General features: G+C 39.2%; 3 protein-coding genes across 4 annotated transcripts; 2 read left to right on the top strand and 1 right to left on the bottom strand.

Moving 5' to 3' along the window:
- The first annotated feature begins 3866 nt into the window (after positions 1-3866).
- LOC122972551 (regulator of G-protein signaling 20) lies at positions 3867-12615 on the top strand. Of its 2 annotated transcripts, XM_044339735.1 has the most exons (5): positions 3867-3977; positions 5044-5204; positions 8919-9002; positions 9128-9362; positions 11870-12615. In XM_044339735.1, exons 2-5 carry the CDS (start codon positions 5047-5049, stop codon positions 12056-12058), a joined length of 666 nt encoding a protein of 221 aa, XP_044195670.1. In that variant the 5' UTR covers positions 3867-3977; positions 5044-5046; the 3' UTR covers positions 12059-12615. The 2 variants fall into 2 exon arrangements, with proteins under 2 accessions (XP_044195670.1, XP_044195671.1); XM_044339736.1 differs by lacking the exons at positions 3867-3977; positions 5044-5204 and adding an exon at positions 6965-7013.
- Positions 12616-12830: 215 nt separating this feature from the next.
- lypla1 (lysophospholipase 1) lies at positions 12831-17467 on the bottom strand. Its single transcript, XM_044339734.1, has 9 exons — positions 17108-17467; positions 16944-16975; positions 15960-16025; positions 15683-15730; positions 15522-15592; positions 15320-15393; positions 14282-14383; positions 13808-13984; positions 12831-13718 (listed from the first exon to the last, which is right to left on the bottom strand). The coding sequence occupies exons 1-9, from the start codon at positions 17174-17176 to the stop codon at positions 13659-13661; spliced, it is 699 nt and encodes a 232-aa protein (XP_044195669.1). The 5' UTR covers positions 17177-17467; the 3' UTR covers positions 12831-13658.
- Positions 17468-18031: 564 nt separating this feature from the next.
- On the top strand, positions 18032-21907 carry mrpl15 (mitochondrial ribosomal protein L15). Its single transcript, XM_044339733.1, has 5 exons — positions 18032-18221; positions 18351-18508; positions 20322-20487; positions 21178-21301; positions 21395-21907. The coding sequence occupies exons 1-5, from the start codon at positions 18117-18119 to the stop codon at positions 21730-21732; spliced, it is 891 nt and encodes a 296-aa protein (XP_044195668.1). The 5' UTR covers positions 18032-18116; the 3' UTR covers positions 21733-21907.
- The last annotated feature ends 207 nt before the right edge of the window (positions 21908-22114 follow it).

Here is a 22114-nt window from a genome sequence, read left to right as displayed (position 1 = left end):
TGTATAAACAGACAATAAATAATTGATAGTATAGTATAACATAGCTGGAATCATGTTTAAAGATCCTTGCAGTGTGTTTCAAAACTCATGAAAACATGTTGAAGGTTTATTCTTGACATTAAAAATAGTAGTTTGACAAAAACTTTTACTCAAGCTGCACTTATTAGACCTTATTGTAAAGATCACACAACCAGATTTAACCTTATGGAGAAACTGACTCACAAAAAAAAAGAAACATGGAAGATGTGTTTGAGAAAAGTTAGACTCATGATGATGGGAAATTATAACTCATCAGAATTAATCAGAATCAGAATTAATACCATTAATAAATAAATACTTATAATGTGTCATATAAATATAAGTATAAAGACTTCAATACAATATAGTAGTATCAATAGTATTAATAGTATCAATACAACTGTGTTCATTCATTATCTGTTTATAAACAGATGCTTCACAGATAGAGTACAAATATATTATAAACACCTAAAATGTCCTTATTTCTACAGTGTTTTGTGTTATAAACCAGTCACCTATTGTTTACTACACAGTAGGGTTTAAATGTTGCCAATTTTCCATCATCTCTTACCATGACTATAACCTTTTCTTCAGATGGTTGATGACCTGCATCCTCTGAGTTAGACTGATGAAACCGGTGAGGAGAAGAAAAAAAAAAAAAACACTAAATCAAGTCAAATCTGTCAGCAGTGGATGTGATTTACACATCCAGGTATCCTCGTCCTCTAAAACTCCCGTTGTGCAGTAGAGCCCTGCAGCAGATTGTGGGCCCTTTCTGCCTCCCTCTCTCGCTAAGATATGCAACAGTTCAGCATCGCAAAACCAAGCTGTGCAGCTGTGTAACAAAGGTACTTAATTAGCCAGATAAAAAAAAAAAAAGAAGAAGAGTCATTACAGCGGAAACCTCTGTGTCTCTGAGATAAACTCTGGAGAGCTTCCCACTGCCTAACTCTACTTTAAATCACAGGGCAAAAAAATGGGTGAAAAACAATTAGTTTTGAGCCTCGACCCATTAAAAGATTTTTACTCACTGCCAATGCACAAATGATGACTTGTAATGAATCGAGCCCCAGCCTGTGAAAATGGGAAACATAATAACCAGTGTGAATATAACGGCACACATTGTGCGTTCCACTCTGCTGGAAACTGCATCAGTAGAGATCCAGAGGAGGTGATTTACTGGACGTATTTTGGAGGGCTGAATCTTTTTTTTTTTTTTTTTTTGTACAAGGCTGCAACCTCTGAAATTGACACCATATTGAATTTAGAAATGATACACATACAGTATAGCTAGATTTGCTGACAGCAATAGGTGATTACACCCATGTGAAAAGATGAAATGATACACACATGTGCTTATATGTTCCAGCTGTAGATCACAGTAACCAGTTATCTCACCAGAGAGCAGCTTCCATTTAAGAAGCTATTCCTCTTTAAGATTACTACAGCTACAAGATGTATGATTTATTATAAAGCTTAGACAGAGAGACTTCTATATATTGGATTTGTTTTATAGCTGTGTCACCCGTACCAAGTGGAAGGGGATGGATATTCCTCCTCTACTGCAATCACCATTTAGCATATTTCCCCTGTCATATTTGCAACTTCAGCTGCAGTGAATAATCTTATCCAACAATATGTGCTGTGCAATGAAATCAGAAGGCGGGAATATGAAAATGTATTCAACTTGATTAGTTTTCCTCTGTTTGTTTGGGAGATGCATTGGTCCAGTGAGATATACCATAAGAAGGTCTGTTTCAGTCAGATTATACAGTGCTTGAAAGTTTCAGGGCACATTCATGAAACAACAGCTGCTGCCTCGCTACTAACAAACTTAACTGGTGTCCAAGACATGTAGAAAAGGTCAAATAAGGTCTCAGATACCACTGAAGACAGTGAGGTCATGTCCTTGGTGGGAATATGTGGGTTTTGATAACCTCTACATGAGTTTTACATGTAGAAATAGATCTAAATTATGCATGATGGGTTATTTAATGGTCATTCTTATATCTTTTAGACTAAAATCTGTCTGGCAGTAAATAAAATAAAGGGATTTTGTATTTTTCCAACAGAATTATGCTCATGCAAGCGTGGAAAAGGCTTTGAAACAATGTTTAGACCATTGTGTAGGCTTGATAAAATATAACTGAATGTTTAAATAAATCATTAAAGGGGCAATTTTACACATGAAGTTTAGTTTACTCGTCATGAGGAGTGGCCTTATAACTCCCCGCGGGAACAGTTGGATGATGTTTTCTGTGTTTTTGAAGGAAGCTCTTCTAAATTTGAAAAAAATAACCCTGATGATGTCATTATGATGTCATCGGGGTTATCTCGGTTTAGCATTTAGACTTCAGATTTTAAGCTGAAAACATGCTTTGCAACCTGGAGGTGTGATGTTTGAAAGAAGAGGAGTTTTAGGAAGCGAATGGGGTCTGATGAAAGGGTTGTGTTATGGGAAATGTAGGATCCAGCATCTATGGAGGTCGACCCTTAGAATACCAGAAACTTAAAGTCAGGATAATTTGACTTGTCCTGCATTGATTTTGAAGGATGTCTGTGTTAAAACAACAGTCAGGTGCTTATATGAACACTGACAGATGTTTTTCTTGCTGTAATCATTCCTCCTGTTCATACTGACCACAGAAGATCCTTCATAATGTGCTTTTCAATGTAAGTGATGGAAGTCAAAATAAACAAGCCTCCTCCTGTGCAAAACTGGATTATGAAGCCATCCAAGTTAGACAAATCAAGTTACAGTCTTTTTAGTGCCAAATTCCCTCTTTTTGTTACTAGCTGTGGATCTTGTCCCTCATCGCTTGCATTGAAAGCACATTAAGAAGGGATCTTATAATGATCAGTATGAACAGGAGGAATTATTACAGCAAGCAAAATCTCTTTCATTATTCATATGGATACCTGACTCATGTTTTAAGACAGACTTGAAAATCCTTCAACCATTCTTTTTCTGTTTTACTGTCTCTTGTGTGACCCCCAACTATAGGAGACTGCAATGATAAATCACTGGAGAAGCCATTTAAATGTTAAAAATAATAATCAGGAAATTTCTAAGAGGGGTGGAACTACACCAGTAAAATCCTGCAGCTCTGAGACCACACTGGCTCATCTCTACACACAGAGTCTTGTGGGCGAGAGAGAAGCTACTCAGGTTTCTGCTTATAATTCAATTTGAGGAATCTCTCTTTGGTTAATCAAGTTTTAACTGTCTTGACTTGCTTCACCACTGGCCTCCACATCCTTTGTGGCCCAATAGCAGCCTGGGTGTACTTGAACGGACCACTACTGCCCTCTGGTGGACGCGGGCTGCACTGGGCCTCTGTGGCGTTATCAGGGGAGGTGAATCTGCAGATGCGGGAATTGGGGGTTTCCAGATGTTTGATTGAATTATTCAGAGCTTCTTCACATCTACCCGTGCTTCGAGGGGATGCGTCATTTCTAAAACAGCAGCTTGACAGTGTTACAGATTACTTCTTACATTTTAATGCTGCTCTATGAGTGATGGGGTTTGAGTGGGAAACAAACAAAAAAAAGACAATATAGTTAATTTCATAATAACTGAGAAATGATCCACATGCCAGAAAGTTTAAAGATAACAGCCCACATCAGCAGAGGTTTATTTCTAAACAGACCTAATAATGAATGATGAAGAATAAAAATTAACGTATAATTAATTGAAATCTGTGTCCTGCAATCCTCTGCCAGCCTCAGTGTGTCCTGAAGAAGCGCAGTGCTGTAAAAAAATAGAAATAAAAAATAAAAAAAAGCGCACACTGTGTTCTGGCCGTCAGTGCATGGGCGCAGAAAAATCTTTTCACACTTGCAGGAGACGCATGCGCGCAGAGGAAACCAACTGGTTTGTGTCAAGTCGAGGCGGACGGATGTGATCGAGCCCCAAAAGAAAAAAAAATCACCTGTATTCTGGCATTCATGGTGACACAGTGAGTACACGTTTATATTTGATTTTTATTAAACCAGTGTAGGCCGCATGCAGGAAAAGATCATATCCTCCTTTGTTTGTGCTTCTCTTTGGGGGGAAAGGAGTCGGATAAAATTCAGCATCTTTATTTGGATATTCCAGCAACGAGAAATATGAGGATTCATCTCGGTTAATTCGTGCATGCTGTTATTAGCACTGATAATATAATATCGATGATGAACAGTGTAAATATGTGCAGATCTGCTGCTTTCTGCCTTGAGAGGGAAAAAAGACCCCATTATCATGTAAATTATCAGCTTTTCTGATCAAATAATTTCATTATATTTCTATAAATAGCTGCACAGCCTGCTGCTTGCTTCAGGCTTGTTTGCTTTCTCAAATCGACCATCATGTGGGTTCATCCTCCCGAGGATGTGACTGATGGATGCGATTGCTGCGGTCCAAGAGACGCCTAGTCGCTGTCATTACTGCTCATCCCTCATATCAGAGAGAGAGAGAGAGAGAGAGAGAGAGAGAGAGAGAGAGAGAGATGAGGAGGAGAGAGGAGGAGAGAAGAGGAGGGGGGTTGTTGCTGATCACATTTTGGTTTTGTTACAGTCAGACTGATCCAACAAACCGGTAGGACATTTCCGATTTCCTCCTCGGGGTTGTTTGTATTGAGATATAGGAAGCTTTAAGGCACAGTAAGGCCTTTTTTTTCCTTGATCATCTTGATCAGAAATATGGATTATTGAGATTGCATGGCACAGAAGTTGACCCCACGCGTCATGATCATGAGGTGGTCGTCCCTTCCGCAAAATATAGTTTCCTCTTCTCAGATACTGTAGCTTAAATTTGGTAAATAATGCATAGGATCAGACTGATCGAGGTTTTATTGCTTTGCCAATCAAGTTTGATCCAATCTCCTCTTGTGACGCGTATGCGGGCCTCCTTGCTCCTGTTGGATCTTTAATCTCTTGTGATTTCTTGGACTGTGATCTGTGTGTGTGTGTGTGTGTGTGTGTGTGTGTGTGTGTGATGCGTCAGTAATCTTCCCCAGCCAACTCACACTGTGTCTTCTCCTGCAGTCCATGGGCTCGGAGCGGGTGGAGATGCGTAAGAGACAGATGCAGGTTCATCAGGAAGCAGCTGCCAGTGTCCTCCAAGCGCGCCACACTATGGGAAACACCCCCACCAACGCCTCAAACGCCTGCTGCTTCTGCTGGTGCTGCTGCTGTAGCTGCTCCTGGTAATAACACTCCACTGCCTCCCACACATGCAGAGCAGGGCTGGTGATAGGAAATATGTGGTCCGAGGCACACAGGGGGACGAAGGGCCTGTTTACTGTCTTTAATAGCTTTCCGAATGTCTCCTTATTCAGATTTACTGCATTCTAGGTTGAAATTGTGGTTTTGGGTGCTAATTTGCTGTCATCCATTACTCACTTATCCTTCATATTGTACGTTGCTCACAACATCTTTAGGAGGCACTCATACAAAGATACTTCCTCTGATTTATCTCCGATTACACAGTTGCTGTCATATCATATTTCTGAGAAAGTGTAAGACCTGTTTGAAACCCTGAGCAGTGTAAAATAAAAACACAAAAGACATTTAAGTCCAGAGTAGAGCTGAAACAATTAGTCGATTAATTGATTAGTCCATATACAGGAAATTAATCTGCAACAATTTAAGTCATTTTTAAGCATATATAGCATCTCAAATGTGAATATTTGCAGCTTTTCTTTTCACTATTTCCTGACATTTTATAGACAAAATGATAAATAGATCAAATAATTTGTAGATAAATTAACAGGTCAGTTACAGTAACTATATGACTGGACTGGAATATATAATAAATAATAACAATAATAAATATGCAGGTTTTGATGTCTTAAACATTGCAGATATCAAACATATTTTCATCATACACTTGACAACACTGTCTCTCTCTTATTTTTGATGGCTAATGGAAATCCATATTACAAATCTTGCATAATAGCATAATTGTACAATGATAAAATATTTGTCCTGCACCTTCCTCAATTAAAATCCAAATCTTAAATTGTCATTACAAAAAACTAAACTAATTTTACACAACTATTTCTATCATGCTATCCCTACAGCTGCTGGTACATTTTAATGTTTTTAAGAACCAGTTGTTTTTCATTTAATTCATTTACTATGACTGTATACTATTCATATATACTACACTACTAAACATGTTTTTCTGACCTTCGATGATCAGCTGACAGAGACTTTAACCTTATCTCACATCTATGTGCAGTTAGACTGTGTGGTGCATTCATGTACCACTGTTAACATCCAATATCTGAGACTTCAGTCTGCCGTTGCAGAGCAATAACATATTTTCAGCCATTCAAGCAGCGTGTCTCTAGTCTGTCAGTCGGTTCACCTCTTTGGTCCGAACTGAAATATCTAAACAACTATTGGATTAAATCTTGTACAGACATTTGTGGTTCCCAGATGATGAATCATAATGAATCCTACTGACTTTGGATCCCCTGACTTTTCCTCTAGCGTCACCATGAGGTTCACGTTTGTGGCTTTGAGTGAAATGTCTCAACAGCATTAGCATTGATTGCCATTAAATTTGATACAGATATTTATCTCCCTCTCTTGATTTGGTGAACCCTTCACTTTTCCTCCAACATTTCAATTTATCCAGTACGTTGGTTTATGACCAGACACCTTTAAAATTAAATTCTAATCGGTCTCAGTTGTATTTAGTGTTTAGTGTGAATTAGCAGCTGTCAGCATGCTAACATGCTAAACTAAGATGGTGAACATGGTAAACATTGTGCTTGCTTAGCATTAGCATGTTAGTATTCTCATTGTTAGCATATTAGCATGCTGATGTTTGCAATTAGCTCAGAGTCTCACAGAGCTGCAAGCATGACTGATGCAAAAAGCTGCTAAATTTTTTTTTTTTTTTTTTAAACTCTTGTCATTCGCTTATTATTTGTCATTCAGGTCAGATTTTCTACCAGCGTACTGTAGCTCATGAATGCAAGACAGCAGACTCTCAAGTCTCACATGTAAGGTTTGGAAAATGTTTGGCACTAGCAAGGGTTTTAGCTCATAAACATTTTTATCACATTGAAATTTTCACTGATTGAAAATCACAGGAATTCAAAAGCAGGCATCCAGTACACATCTAAGATACACATTTGTAATCTCTCTGAACAGCCGTTTCGAGAAAAGCCAGTTGAAAATCAGACTACTCAACAAAATGTAATGTGACAGAGCAGCATGCAGCGTCATGCTGCTCTGTTCGTCTTGTCCTCGTTGGGTAGTAGCACTTTAAGTAGACGTGAGACTTTCTTTTGCCTCCATCCTGCCACCCTCTCTACAACACCACAGCCCAGCCCACACCATCATCCCAGAAAAACAGAAGCACTCTGGTCCTGTAAACTACACCGGATCTCATTGGATGGAGGCCTCAGGGGATGTTAATCTGTTTTGGAATTATCAACCGTTTACTTGTGTTTCCTCTAAGGACAGCCAACCTGCTGTGAGCAGAACATGTTAATTCACTCCATCGGGGATGAGTAATACGTTTTGTCTCTACATCTTTATCAATTCTGTCTAATTGTTGCACTGCTACAACAGCCACATTCCCAGATGGGATGGCTCACAATGGACCCTCACCTGAGCCAATTAGTCTACAGCCAGCTGCTACATCAGGTGTTGGGAACATTTTAATTATGCACAGTTGATCCCACCAGGATGATGTGGACAGTTGACACTTTCAGCTATTGACGCAAACGTTCCCAGTGTTCCCAGTATATCATCTGAATTTGCTGGAGGTGTTCTGTTATTTGAAATATGGAAAATAACATACAGTGGCTCAGCTTTGGTATTATATAGAAAATCAATGAGTGTGATCAACTGTTGATGAGATAAATGCAATGTAATGACCTTAATTTGTTTTTTCCAATAACTACATGGCCAAAAGTATGTGGACACCCCTGTTGTGCTGTCTAGGGCTGCTTTTGTGGTCTGGGTCAGGCTCTTTGGTTCCAATTAAGGAAATCTTCATGCTACATCATGCAATTATATTTTATATTAGCAGTTCCAACCTTTTGGTTTCTAACCACTTAAAATAAGGCAACATCTACTTGTGACCCAAACATCAGAGGTATGGCCTTAGTGTGCACATAAGTTATTAGGCGTTCAACCAAAGAGTGATTTGGTTGTCTCAATTGGAGGATCAATAGAGGCCTTCAGTGGTGAAAACATCCAGATTTCACAAAAAAAGCAAAAATTAGAAAAACAATAAATATTCTAGTTTACAGAGATATACTGTATATTTTTTTATTTCTTTAATTTCCTTTTATCATTTTGTGACCCATCAGATTTGTTTTGTGACCCACTTCGGGCCTCCCAACCAGGGTCACTGTTCTAGACAGTGTGCTTCCAACTTTTGCTTTCAACAGTTTGGGGATGGACTTTTTTCAACAAGGCAATGCCCTTGTGCACGAGGCAAGGCCCATACAGAAAGTTTCCAATATTTTTGGGATGAACTGGAACGCCACCTGCAAACCAGGCCTTATCATCCGACTTCAGCATTCACCTCATTAATGAGCTTGTGGCTGAATGGGAGCAGCCAGGTTCCAGATTCTTGCAGAAATCCTTCCTAAAAGAGTAGAGGCTGTTATAACAGCAGATTAATACCTATATGGAATTAAATGTTCAACAATCACATTTGGGTGTAATGTTGGGCTGTCCACATACTTTTGGCCATGCAGTATGCAGTTTTGTAGGTGCGATTTCACATTCCAACCAACTACAAACGTTATATTTAGAACAAAAGCTTGACATAAAAGGACTGTAGAACTATTTTAAATGTTCCACTGCAGTATGCTGGTGGAAAAATCAAACCTGGATGACAAGCTACTTTAAATAACCTGAAAAACATAATGTATGTTATTTTCTTTCAGTTTGACTGTTAGGAGTGAGGACGAAACAATACAGAGGTCCACTTTTGAGCGCAGGACAGAGGGAACCACTAATTGTGAAGAAAGGTAATGGCTACTGTAAATCCTTACCAAGACACCACCTTTCATATGTTGTGGCATTATTTAGAGAATTACCGTAAAAAAAAGACACAACCAATAAATCAACTAAGGTCTGTACTCCTTTCTTGAAGCCCCAAGCCCACTCTGGAAGACGCACGGTCCTGGACAATTTCATTTGAAAAGGTGATGAAAAGTGCAGCCGGGCGTAGCTGCTTCAGGCAGTTCCTGCGGACAGAGTTCAGCGAGGAGAACATGATGTTCTGGCTGGCCTGCGAGGAGCTTAAAAAAGAGACAAACAAGACTGTGGTGGAAGAGAAAGTTCGTCAAATATATGAGGACTTCATCTCAATCCTTTCCCCTAAAGAGGTGAGACACCAAGGCTATTTGCTGCAAAGGACTGCAGCATTTATAACCAAATTGATCAAATTGTCAATTGACAGAGAAAATTAGTAGTCAACTAATGCCAAATGTTCTCTTGGTTCCAGATTCTCAAATATGAGTATTTGCTGCTTTTCTTTGTTTTATATCACTGTAAACAGAATATCTTTGGGTTTGGACTGTTGCTCAGACTTGGGAAATTGTGATGGGAATTTTCTGGTATTATCTGACATCTTATAGACTATACAAATAATCAAAAAATCACTATTATTTTCACTGTGAATTAATTTGTTGAACAATTTCTTGATTAACCAATCGTTCTGTCTATAAAATGTCAGAAAACTGTCAAATATGCCCATCATAATTTCCCATAGAACAGTGGAACTTCATTGTTTTGTCCAACCAATGATCCAAAACACAAAAATATTCAATTAAGGGTTTGACATTGTGGGAAATACGCTTATAGTATTCACCTTCTTGCCTGAAGTTGGAGAAGATTGATACCACTTTCATGCCTGTGTGCTCAGTATAAAGCTGGATCCAGGAGTTGATTAGCTTAGCTTAGTTTAGCATAAAAAAGCAGGAAGCAGGGGAAACAGCTAGCCAGCACCTCTACAGTTAAATAGTAACAGCACCTGACTCCCTGTCAAACCACAATGAAATTTTCTATTTTTTTGTGTATGTTAGTCAGATTAAAAAAACAACATATATCATGTTAATTAGTGAGCTTTTTGAGGTACTGGTAGACATGCTTTTGAACTGAAGACAGAGCCAGTCTTTCTGCTTAGCTAAGCTAATGTACTGCTGGCTATAGCTGCATGTTTAACTGACAGATCTGAGTATTGTATCAATCTTTTCATTTAACTATTGGCAAGAAAGTGAATGAGCACATTTCCCAAAATGTCAAAATATTTCTGGATATGATGTACATTTTTTTTTTTTTTTATAAAAAAGATGTATCAAACATCGTCTCAAATATCACTCATAGTGATGAACCAACCCAACTCTGCAGCTCTCCCCTCAGCTTTAAAAGGCTTTATAGCAAGTTTCAGATCATTGTTTAGCTGTCTGGCTGCAACTTTACTGTTTTGGTTTACTCTTAGTGCTCTCATAGTGTCATTTTCAGCCACAGCAGGCAGATGTTTTTAGTGAAAAAGCTCTGAAAACCCACTGTACATTACCTGTTCAGCACCAAACAGCTAACAGACACAGTTAGCGTGTGACAGGTGAACATAATGGAGCATTTAGCAGCTAAAGAGCCGGATATTTCCCTCAGGAGTTGGTAGAGAGCATAGACAGAGCTAAGGGAGAGTGAATATTGGACTTATATTCACCAGGTGGACAGAAACACAACTCTAAATGAATGATAATGTTGCTCCATAACTGCTGGATGTGTAAATAAGCAACTTTTTGCTTAAAAAGGTTTGCCATAACTTAAAAGGGTATGTCAGTGATGTGTTCACAACTTGTTTCTACTGCCCCCAAGTGGACAAAAATATGAGTTAATGCAAGTTTAAGTCATACACACCAATCTGAGCCACAAAATGAAAACCACTAACAGGTGAAGTGAATAACGTTGATTATCTCCTTACAATGGCACCTGCCAAGGGGTGGGATATATTAGGCAGCAAGTGAACAGTCAGTTCTTGAAGTTGATGTGTTGGAGGCAGGAAAAATGGGCAAGCGAAAGGATCTGAGCAACTTTGACAAGGGCCAAATTGAGATGGCTAGACGACTGGGTCAGAGCATCTCCAAAAGGTGGTGTGTTCCCAACATGCAGTGGTCAGTACCTACCGAAAGTGGTCCAACAAAGGACGACCAGTGAACTGGCAACAGGGTCATGGGTGCCCAAGGCTAATTGATGCGCATGGGGAGTGAAGGCTATCTTGTCCAATCCCACTGAAGAGCTACTACAGCACAAATTGCTGAAAAAGTTCATGCTGGCTGTGATAGACAGGTGTCAGAACACACAGTCCATCGGAACTTGCTGCATAGCTGCAGAGTGGTCAAAGTGCCCATGTTGCCCACTGTTCAGGAACATGACAAAGTGTTCAAGGTGTTGCCTTGGCCTCCAAATTCCCCAGATCCCAATCTGACTGGGCATCTGTGGGATGCGCTTTGAAAACAAGGCCCCGCCTCGCAACTTACAGGACCTGAAGGATCTGCTGCTAAGTCTTGGTGCCAGATACCAGAGGACCTTCAGAGGTCTTGTGGAGTCCATGCCTGGACACGTCAGAGGTGTTGGGTGACCTGCACAATATTAGGCAGGTGGTTTTAATGTTGTGGCTGATCAGTATAAGCACGACAACAGTAACAAATCCTCACATAAACAGCAGGAACCAGTGGATATTTGGCCTCTTTCCTTGAGAAATAACTGGAAAGATTATAATTAATGTTGCCAATTAATATTTGTTTTGTGTTAATTTATCAGTTTAGTCCTACATGATGTTTTTACAATTAATGGGGCTTCACTCTTATCTGCTCTTGTTCTCCAGGTTAGTTTGGATTCACGCGTCCGAGATGTGATCAACCGCAACATGCTGGAGCCGACCTCACACACGTTTGACGATGCTCAGCAGCAGATCTACACACTGATGCAGAGAGACTCGTACCCGCGCTTCATAAACTCATCTGCATACACAGATCTGCTGAAGAGCCTGGAGGAGCCGCCCCCTGAGCCATAGACTCACCACTGCCACACACTTCTAGCTTTTAAAAAAAAAAAAAAAAAATGGCGCATGCGTCCCACCCGAAGGAGTTTTGTGTTCCTGTTGGCGTCCTGCTATCTAGAAAAAAGACAGACAGGAAAATGAACACTACTTAAAACCGGTCTTTATCCAGCTCTAATTGCTGTTTATTTACCCACAATTAGCTCACCAAAATCCTTGGAGCAAGCAAGAACAAATGCTAGGTCCAGCATCAGTTACTTGTTCAAAAACATATCTATATTTTTATATATTCCCTAGCGCTTGACATTGCACTTTTCTACCTTGTTTAATGAGGGAAAGCATGTATCTATGAGCACTGCATTTGTATTTAGGTATATTGTGAGCCTTAATGCATATCCAGTTCTTGTAGAAACTAGTAAGTTTTATTTAACGGTAACTTCAGACAAAGGAAAGTGCCTTGGAATAAGATCTTCTACACTAGCACCTTTGGTCTAACATGAATGGTGCGACATTGACTTCATATGTTGGTGCTTTCAGCTCTTCTCAAAGATAAGTTTTTACAACTCGATGAGCTGATACCTGAAAATAGATCTTGTCTGCGTGTTTCAATACTGTGATATGAGTCATATTATATTTAATTTAAACAAAACAGGGAAAAATAAAACTGAAAACATGACCTTGACCACTGATATATTTGTGTATTTAAAAAGGAATTTGTGTTAAATAGCTATTTGAATTCTCACAGATTAAATAAAGCACAATCATAAGTTGTTTTTGCTGTTGTGTGTTGTTGACATTCACAGAATATTCTTTCTTATGGTACATTATTAAAAATGTTTCACATGTGAATGGTACATTGAGCTGCTAATATCATACATTTAATTGCATTTTTGTGCTTTGTTTGCAAATGCTTATCTTAACATTTGCATAAATAATCAAATATTAAGGCTGCAAATAGCCATTATGATGATGCTGATTCAATTTCAATTAATCGTACAGTTTATAGGATGTCAAAAATAACGAAAATCAGAAGTTCCTAAAGCCCCAGATAAGGAGTTTAAATTGCTTTTTTTGTCTAACAAGATATAAAACAGAGAAAAGCAGAAAATCTTCACATTTGAGATGCTGGAAGCAGCAAAAGTTTGGCGTTTTTTTGCTTGATAAATACCTCAATAAATCGAGTTGATTAATCAACTAATAAACTTGTTTCAACACTACTATAGATAGGCTACATTAATAGAAAACATTTAACAACAGGCCATTTATTGTGAGATAATAGGTATTAAATCATAAAATATAGCCCTAGTTAATCCGATACATACGTTTCCTGTAGGAAATGGCTTCTCTCAATGGCAAACAGCTTTACAATCAAGCAACTAATGTTACTCTACTGTAACACTGAGGGTCGTGAGTGGCTCCAGGTCAGGATGCAGCATTGTTTCAGTCATGCCTCTTAAGGGCTGACATGTAGTAGCCCCAGTCCTGTCTGGCTCTATGAGTAGCAGCGTGGTTTTATTGTCAAGTAAGTCAGTGGTTCCTCGAGTCCACAGTCTCTTTGGGGGTCAAGCCCACAGCACTCAGATGGTGTTGTGCGGGTGTGCGGCCGTTCCCGAGTTCATTCGTCACTGATGGGAGGAAGCTGCTTCTCTATGAAACGTTTGACGTCCACCATTTCCTGCAGAGATACAACATAAAGCAAAAATATATTTTGAAATAACAGAACAACCGGAGATCCAGTTCAAACATAACTTTTTCCACGCTGACCTCTGGACAAGCGCTGTGAGGTAGACCCCGATACGACTTGAAGGTGATGTTGGCAGGACTGATGAGACTTTTCATCTTCTCTGCTGTCTGGCTGCCAAATATAAAGGGCACCAGGGGGTCGGCATCTCCGTGGCACTGTAGGACATGAGTGTCCTTGTTAGCACTCATGGCAGACGCCTGAGAATAGAAGAGATTAGGATTATACTTATTATTAGATTATGAACGATTATGACTTAGCTGTGAGATATTCCTAAACCATAATTCAATTAAAATACTTCAGAACGTAATGACATTTAAGAAATGTAGTATAGTGTTTCTCAGCAGTTAAATAATGTGGGTTTGGTCGTCCAGGAACATCATGAAGTTTCAAATGATATGCAAGTCAGAACAACTCAGGTATTTGCATTTAAGACACTAAAAATCTGAACAGTGCGGGTGCAGATTGGTCTGCCTCATTTCCTTTTTTTTTTTTACCTGCGGGAAGGAGTTGCGGAGAGGAAGCCAGCAGCTTAGAGCGACCACTCCAGCAAGCTTCTGCTGGGTTGTCAGAGCCGTGTAGAGCGACAACGCTCCACCCTGGAAAGCACAAACTAACGCTTATAAAAATAATCCTTGTCACATGAACTATAGCTATTATTAACAGAGACAACAACCATGGAAAGAATCAGCAGCATAACAGCAAAGATCAAAGGTAATATCAGATCCATATAGCATGAAAAAAAAACATGTTTTTGTTTGTTGACTGAAACGACCCTTCACTAATTTGTGATTTAACCTTTTGCATAATTTATCAGATGCTTATATACAGCTTTATTGTACTGAAATACAGTGCACTGTGTGTGTAAACAAAGGAGCTGGAAATTCACTAAGCAGTGCTGCCAACTGATTTGTTCAATCATAAATATCTCAAGTGCTCATATTAGTATTGATCTTATGATCTACAGTGTATTGAATCTTAAATGCCATCGCTGCCTCCCTTTGTAATTCCACTTATTAAATTGTGTTTGATTCATGTGCTTTAATTTAAACAATTTAAATGGGGTGTGAACTGAATTAACTCATTTTTGGCTCCTGAATGAAAGGCTTTGTCCTTCCTTCAACTGCCTAAAACACATTTCTTGCTGATTTGGGTGCTGACTATTTATAGACGATATGACCTAAATAGTTTTGTAATAGAAGTTAATATAATATTATGCTCACGAATACTCACACTCCTCATTATTCATCAGTATAAAACACTGTAATCCCTTTAAAATGACTTAAGTATCTGTTTCAATAATGAATGCTATAGTTAATCTATGTTCTGCATTTAATTACCTTAGCAAGTCCTGCTTCCTAAATGTATGCATATATATTTTATGCATATATATATATATGTTCATAAGTGCTTATGTGCTTATGTGTGTGTGTATCTTGTGGATTTGGCTATTTAAATACATTATGTACAAGAGCGGTGAATCACAGTAAAAACAGTGTTATGTAACGCATCATCTGCGTACATGCCACACCAACCTGTGAAAATCCACCCAGGATAATTCTGTGGGAAGGTATTCCATTCTTCACTTCTTGGTCTATCAAGGCTTTAACTGTGGAGAAATCAAACACTCACAGTCGAGTCTGATTTACAAGTAAACAAGATATTTATGCAACTGGAACAAAACAGCTGCAAATTCCTAACATAAGTACAAAGTTTTAATAACTCTTTGAGACGTACTGTTCTCCGATGCTCTTTTAATACCCATCTCATCTTCATCTGCGTCTGGGCTCAACCCGTAGATGTCAAACCTAGAGATGAGAAAACAAATGTGGGACTCAGTGTGAATGTGACAATCCTGCATGGTCGATTCAAGCATACTCACAGACTTTGACACTTACCACGAAGGCATGGACATTCTCATGTTTAAGGAAACAGGCATGGTGGGACTGCAAACATTGAAGAAAAGTAAAATCACAATTCAGCATAACTACACAAGACAAACACGGTGACAATAAGCTCCAGCAAGATTTTAACACTCTTAAATACCAAGTTTAGTGGAAAAAAACATTACAAACTATATAAAGGTCTTGAAATTAGGTATCTTCATAGTTTATAAGACTTTTTCCAAGACTTGCAGACACCCTCTGCAAAGTTAAAGTTGGTGAGAATACTTACGCATGTGGACAGATGTACTTCACATGTGGTATCCTGATGCCTGCAAACGCCTCTGCCCAGCCATGTCTGTCATGTCATATTGGACAAAATTATACCAGTTTAAATAAAGTCAATTTGCCTCAATTGAACCAATGGAATAATGTAAAAATACTCCATTATAAGTAAAAGTCCTGCGTGAAAAATCCTACTTAAGTAAAAGTACAAAAGTATTAGCAGCTTGATGTAGTTAAAGTATCGCAGTAAAAGTATTGGTTTCGTCCCTCTGACTGATATATTATTATATATGACATCATTAGATTATTAATACTGAAGCATCAGTGTTAGAGCAGCATGTTAATGTTGTAGCTGCTGGAGGTGGAGCTAGTTTGAACTACTTTATGTACAGTTAGCTAGTTTAGTCTAGTGGTTCCCAATCTAGGGGTCAGTACCCTCCAAAGGGTCACCAGATAAATCTGAGGGGTTGTGAGATGATTAATGGGAGAGGAAAGAAGAAAAAACAAAGTTCTGATACACAAATCCGTTTTCAGTCTTTGGACTTTTTCTCTAATCTTTGATTTTTGGTGACATATTGGATTGATTATTTAAATGCAACCTTGTGAGAAGTTTAGAGGGAAAAATCACTATTTGGTGGAGCTGTTAACAACTCATAGACATCTGAAATGTGAACCCAACAACACACTGCTTTTTGTAAGATGTCAAAAGCCAAAAAGGTTGGAAACCACTGGTTTAGTCTTTGACAATGTGTTGTATTTTAAAAGCTTGCATTATCCATTGTGTAAACTCTTCATCTGAAAAGTGACTAAAGCTGTCAAATAAATGTAGTGGAGTAGGAAGTACAATACTTCCCTCTGAAATGTGGAAGTATAAAGTAGGATAAAGAACACTCGGGTAAAGTTCCTCAAAACTGTACTGGAGTACAGTTACTTTCCACTATTGTCTAATAACTATAAGCACCAGCGGAGAAATAAAGCTGTCTTCACGTACCCAGTATCGCCAAGGCCATGCAGGAATATCACCTGTAAACAACAAAAACACATCATTGCAGAGGCAGGTGCAGGCTGATACGTGTCAGTGTTTGGTAGTTGTTATCACTGGAACCAGCAGCTGTTTTAGGTCCGAGTTAAACTAGTGTTATCTGGCTAACTCACCGCCGCAGTGGCTTTCCTGGCAGCAGGCACAATGGCAGGTAAAGGCGCTGACATGTTATTGCCGCACATACAGCGCTGAGGCAGCTGGTATGCAGGGAGAAGTTAGCTCCTGTTAGCCCACAACTGTCAATCTGTTTTCGGTCTTTGTCTGACTCCGGCTATCAAATGCGAAACAGTTGAAGGACAAATGTCGACCGAGGATGTAGGTCAAGCAATCACCGCCTCGTAGTAACGCTTGCAGCCGCGGATTTCTCTTTCGGAAGTTGAATTTTGTGGAAAATAACACACTAAGCGCTATCAGTTCACGCGCACCAACGACACGCTCAGAAGTCCCGCCTCCGCCGCTACATGATTGGCTGTCAGTAGAGGTCCTTTACAAAAACAAAGCAGCGATTGGATCACTGAACTGTCAATCAGCGCTAACGGCTAAATCCTCAACAATGACAGCAAAGCACCGCTGAAGCAAGGACAATATAATATACAACTATCAAATAACAAATTAAACATAATTCATATGTATTAAACATGTCCTGACTTTTGACACAGATCTTCAACGCCTTAATTTTTTTTCTTATTTGTTCTATTTTCCGATTCGTTGTCGTTATATTCGCTTTTCTACCTTTAGGAGACTAATATTTAATATCCTTCGGGCAAATAAATAACAATTCGAGCTAAAATATTTCATATCACAACGTTTTATGTGGTGTACATTATTAGATTCTCTTTTTTTAACGAAAATGCCTAAAAACCTTTCTATTCAGGAAGACTTTTTCATCTTAACTCTTACTTTTTTCTCTTTACTCTGTGTTTTGTAGGTTTTTAATGCTGTGGCACTTCGAGATTCACTACGAATGAAAAGAGCGGTACATAGTTAATTTATTATTATTATTATTATAAACGCTGCTGAGCGACCGTGATCGACACAAGAAGCACTTCCGGTAACCTCTGTCACGTGACCCGCGTGTGCCCTTGGATGGTTGTGTTTGACATGTGAGCAGCCAGAAACAACATGTCTTTCCCTAAAAAACCTGGTGGTAAAGCGTTGGATGTTTTGCAGACTCTGCCGCGGATATCTTTAGCAAACTTACGACCTGAACCAGGAGCCAGAAAGCACGTACGTTTTTGAATAAACGTCTCGATTCTAGCTTAGCATAGCTAGTTAGCCTGTCTTTCCAATGTTACCCAATGGAGACGAATGCTAAGCCTGCGTCCAGGTTGAAATTCCTTTAATGTCTCTGTTTAGGACAAACACCGGGGTAGAGGGCAGCATGGTGGCAACCGGAGCGGCCGAGGACACAAAGGAGAGCGGCAGAGAGGCACCCGGCCTCGGCTGGGGTTTGAGGGCGGTCAGACACCGTTTTATCTGGCCATCCCAAAATATGGCTACAATGAAGGACACAGGTAAAAAGCTGGTCACTGTTCACGCTGCCTTTACTTGTGAAGAGGTGTCAGACATATTATCAAAAAGCCTTAACACTGTTTTAAACCCACTTTCAGATTTGTGAAACCTTTATTTTGCATATGAAAACAGGGGGAAGAAAGATGATTTCACTGTTTTTCCCCCCATCCAGAATACATAAGACCAGTTCCAGATCAAAAACCACTATATTTAGACTTGTCAAATCTATTATTAAGATTTGACAAGTCTAAATATAGTGGGTTTTGATCTGGTCTAATGTGGCCTGGATGGGGAAAAAGCTGTGAAATCGCCCTTTTATCAGTTTTCACAAATAGAATAAAGATTTCACAAATCAGAAACTGTGTTTTAATGAGTCTATGGAGTCTCCTTGTTAATCAAGTCCAGATTTTACAAGTCTTAAGTATAGTGGGTTTTGGTCTGGACCTGGTCTAATGTGGTCTGGATGGGGAAAAAAGCAGTGAAGTTGCCCCTTTTTTCTGTTTTCATAAGCAAAATAAAGGTTTCTCAAATCTGAAAATGGGTGTAAACAGCATTAAGACTTTATGCTATGATGTCTCACACTTAGTGTGTAAGTGGTGAAAAAACAGAATCAGCCACTAAATATCATAATTACTGTTTCCCTTAACTTTTCCCTAAACCCCAAATTGGAAGCTAACTTCAGCGTCATTAAATAGATCATAGATTTCATGTTGTCTTTGAAATGCGTTCAGAAAGTATCCTGTTTTCTACAATTCCCTACTGTAAGTAAAGGCAGTCATCAGTCAAGCAGGCACATATCTGTCGTGTGCACACAAGCAATCACAACCGGAGAGAGTAACCATTTTCTTAAAGTCCCCCTCCACTCAAAAATATGTTCCTCTTTTTGTTCCTACAGTTGAATGTTTGAGCTTTTCTGTGCAGAATTATGTACGTGCAGAGTTTGACACTAGAAGTCTAATATTCAACTTACACAAGTGTGATGTGGAAACTTGAAGCCTCCAGTGCACAAACACTGAGAACGGACTATGCAGTGAAATAGGAGACATGTTGTCTCCAGCAGTTAAACTTCTGAGATACGACCGAGAAAGTCAGGAACAGTCTCATTTATTATTTCTTCACATTCTCTTGATAATTTTAGTCCATTTTTGAATGTTTTAAACTGAAATTCTTATATAATTCTTACATATTGCACCTTTTAAACTCTGATATTCAGTCATCACAGAGAAACCTTCCACTTTCAGCAGATGAACGTGAAAACAGTCCTCTAGTGTCAAACTCTGCACATACATCATTCTGCACAGTGAAGCTCAAATATCCAACTGAAGGAAAAAGAAGAAACACACATATTTGCCAGGAGGGGGATTTAAATTTGCATTTCATGGCTCCGGAGTGGTGAAAAGAGTTAAGTACCACCACTTTATTTCAATGAATGTCAGCCTCATCTCTGTGTATTTGACATAATGTATCCGCTAGTAATCCACCTATACTATCAGGTCCTACACATGATGGTACTGCAGTCCTTGGTAGCAAAAAAACCAATGACCATTCACCTCCATACTCATTTTCTTTATCACTTTGAGATAATAAATGAGCCGTACGTAAATCACAGTAATGCTGTGGTTTTTAGCAGTTCACATATACAGTTATTGGTGTTTCGTCAGATGTGTGTGTTGCCACAGTCTGGCACAAATAGTTTTAACAGTTTACACCATTTCAACCTCATCTTCTCATGTGAATGGCCCTCCTGATCTTACTCTGTCCACTGACTCCCTGTTGATGACTTTGACTCCAACATGTTTGTCTGCTCTTCCTCAGTCGCCGTCCTCAGTACCAGCCTCTGTCTCTGAAACGACTGCAGTACCTGATTGATCTGGGACGAGTGGATCCGACTCAGCCCATCGACCTGACGCAGCTTGTCAATGCCAGAGGAGTGACAATCCAGCCTCTGAAGAGGGACTACGGAGTCCAGCTGGTCGATGAGGTAAATGTTGCTGTTGACTGTGATCCTACTCAAACTGACTGAATCATAACAACTCCGGCTTCTGCCTTCTGTCTTTGTTGTCAAATTAGACCACATTACATGCATTTACTGGAGGCTTAGTGTCCTTCCTGTGCCACGTTTAATTTTAAAAGACATTTGAAGGATGGATTTCCACATTTGATCAGCTCAGAAAACATCCTGGACTGGGATACATCAAATGTTATCTCAAAATGTAGCTGAACTAAAGAAAATATTAGAAGAAAATGCAACATGTCATGGTTTTTACAAACTGAAAAAGACCAGTATAGCTGCCTGTTTGCATTATTACTCTAACGATATAATTTAAATAGCTTTTACTTTACTAGGAGAAGATATAATGCTAGTAATAAAAATGGATATTGTGAGGAAACTTCATTTCAGGGTGGACACTGGAGTTTTGTTTTAATGCTGTGTAGAAAAACAGGCTATTTCATCATCTGATTACAATTCACAATAGAAACTTGTTTCAGTACAAGGTGAGAAAGAGGCTGTAAGTGTAGGTTTTACATGCTTTTGGTTTTGTGCCAGTAGATGGCACCACATAACAATGTTGTCACTCTGACAGACACAGATCAAAATGTTGTTGTTGACCTTTGTTTTCTCATTCGGCTCTGCCACAAGTTCACCTTTCATCTGTTTGTTCTGGTCCAGGGTAGTGACATTTTTGCTGCAAAAATCAACATCGAGGTTCAGAGAGCTTCTGAAGGAGCCATAGCTGCTATTGAGAGGAATGGAGGGATCATCACTACCAGTTTCTACGACCCTCTAAGTCTTGGTAATAAATGAATGTCTGGTCTCATGCGCTTCATCATCCACCTCATCATTTTGTGTATTTTAAACAATAAATAACAAATTCTCCTCTTTGCAGGGATCCTCATCAAGCCCGTCCCGTTCTTTATGCGTGGGCAGCCTATTCCAAAGCGAATGCTACCAGGGGAGGACATGGTCCCGTATTACACAGATGCTGAAAACCGGGGTTATTTGGCAGACCCGGAGAAAGTCCAGCAGGCCCGGTTAGCCCTGGCGCAGAAGTATGGATATATTTTGCCAGACATTTCAAAAGATGAACTGTATCGCATGCTCTGCATGAGGAAGGATGTTCGGCAGATCTTCTTTGGACTTGCTCCAGGCTGGGTCGTTAATATGCCAGAGAAGAAGATTCTGAAACCCACTGATGAGAAACTTCTTAAATATTACAATTCTTAAAAAAAAAATGTACATTATCTCATGGCAAAAATCAGAGAATTACTGAGTTTTGCATGTTAAAAAAAAACCAGTGAAAACGTCTTGAACATATTTTCATTTTATATAAAAATGTGTAAAAACATCTTTCTGTGTTAAAGAATGAAGTGTTGTCATTAAACATCTTGAAAAAACTACATTTTCAGATATATTGATGTAGTCATAATTTTCACTGTTATACAGTATTTTTATGAAGTGGTTTTTTCCACATTCATGAGTATTTCTTTGGTTTTGAGTGGCTAACGTCCGACGGCCTCGTGTCCAGGCACAACTGGCCCGTGTAGCATGATGGAAGGAACGTGAACTGTAACAGGTGAGGGGGAAATAAGGAAAATAAGATAACTCA

Source organism: Thunnus albacares, chromosome 21 (assembly GCF_914725855.1).
Source record: "Thunnus albacares chromosome 21, fThuAlb1.1, whole genome shotgun sequence".
Lineage (NCBI taxonomy): Eukaryota > Metazoa > Chordata > Actinopteri > Scombriformes > Scombridae > Thunnus > Thunnus albacares.
The sequence above is the reverse complement of the archived record's forward strand: the minus strand, read 5'-3'. Positions and strand labels throughout refer to the sequence as shown.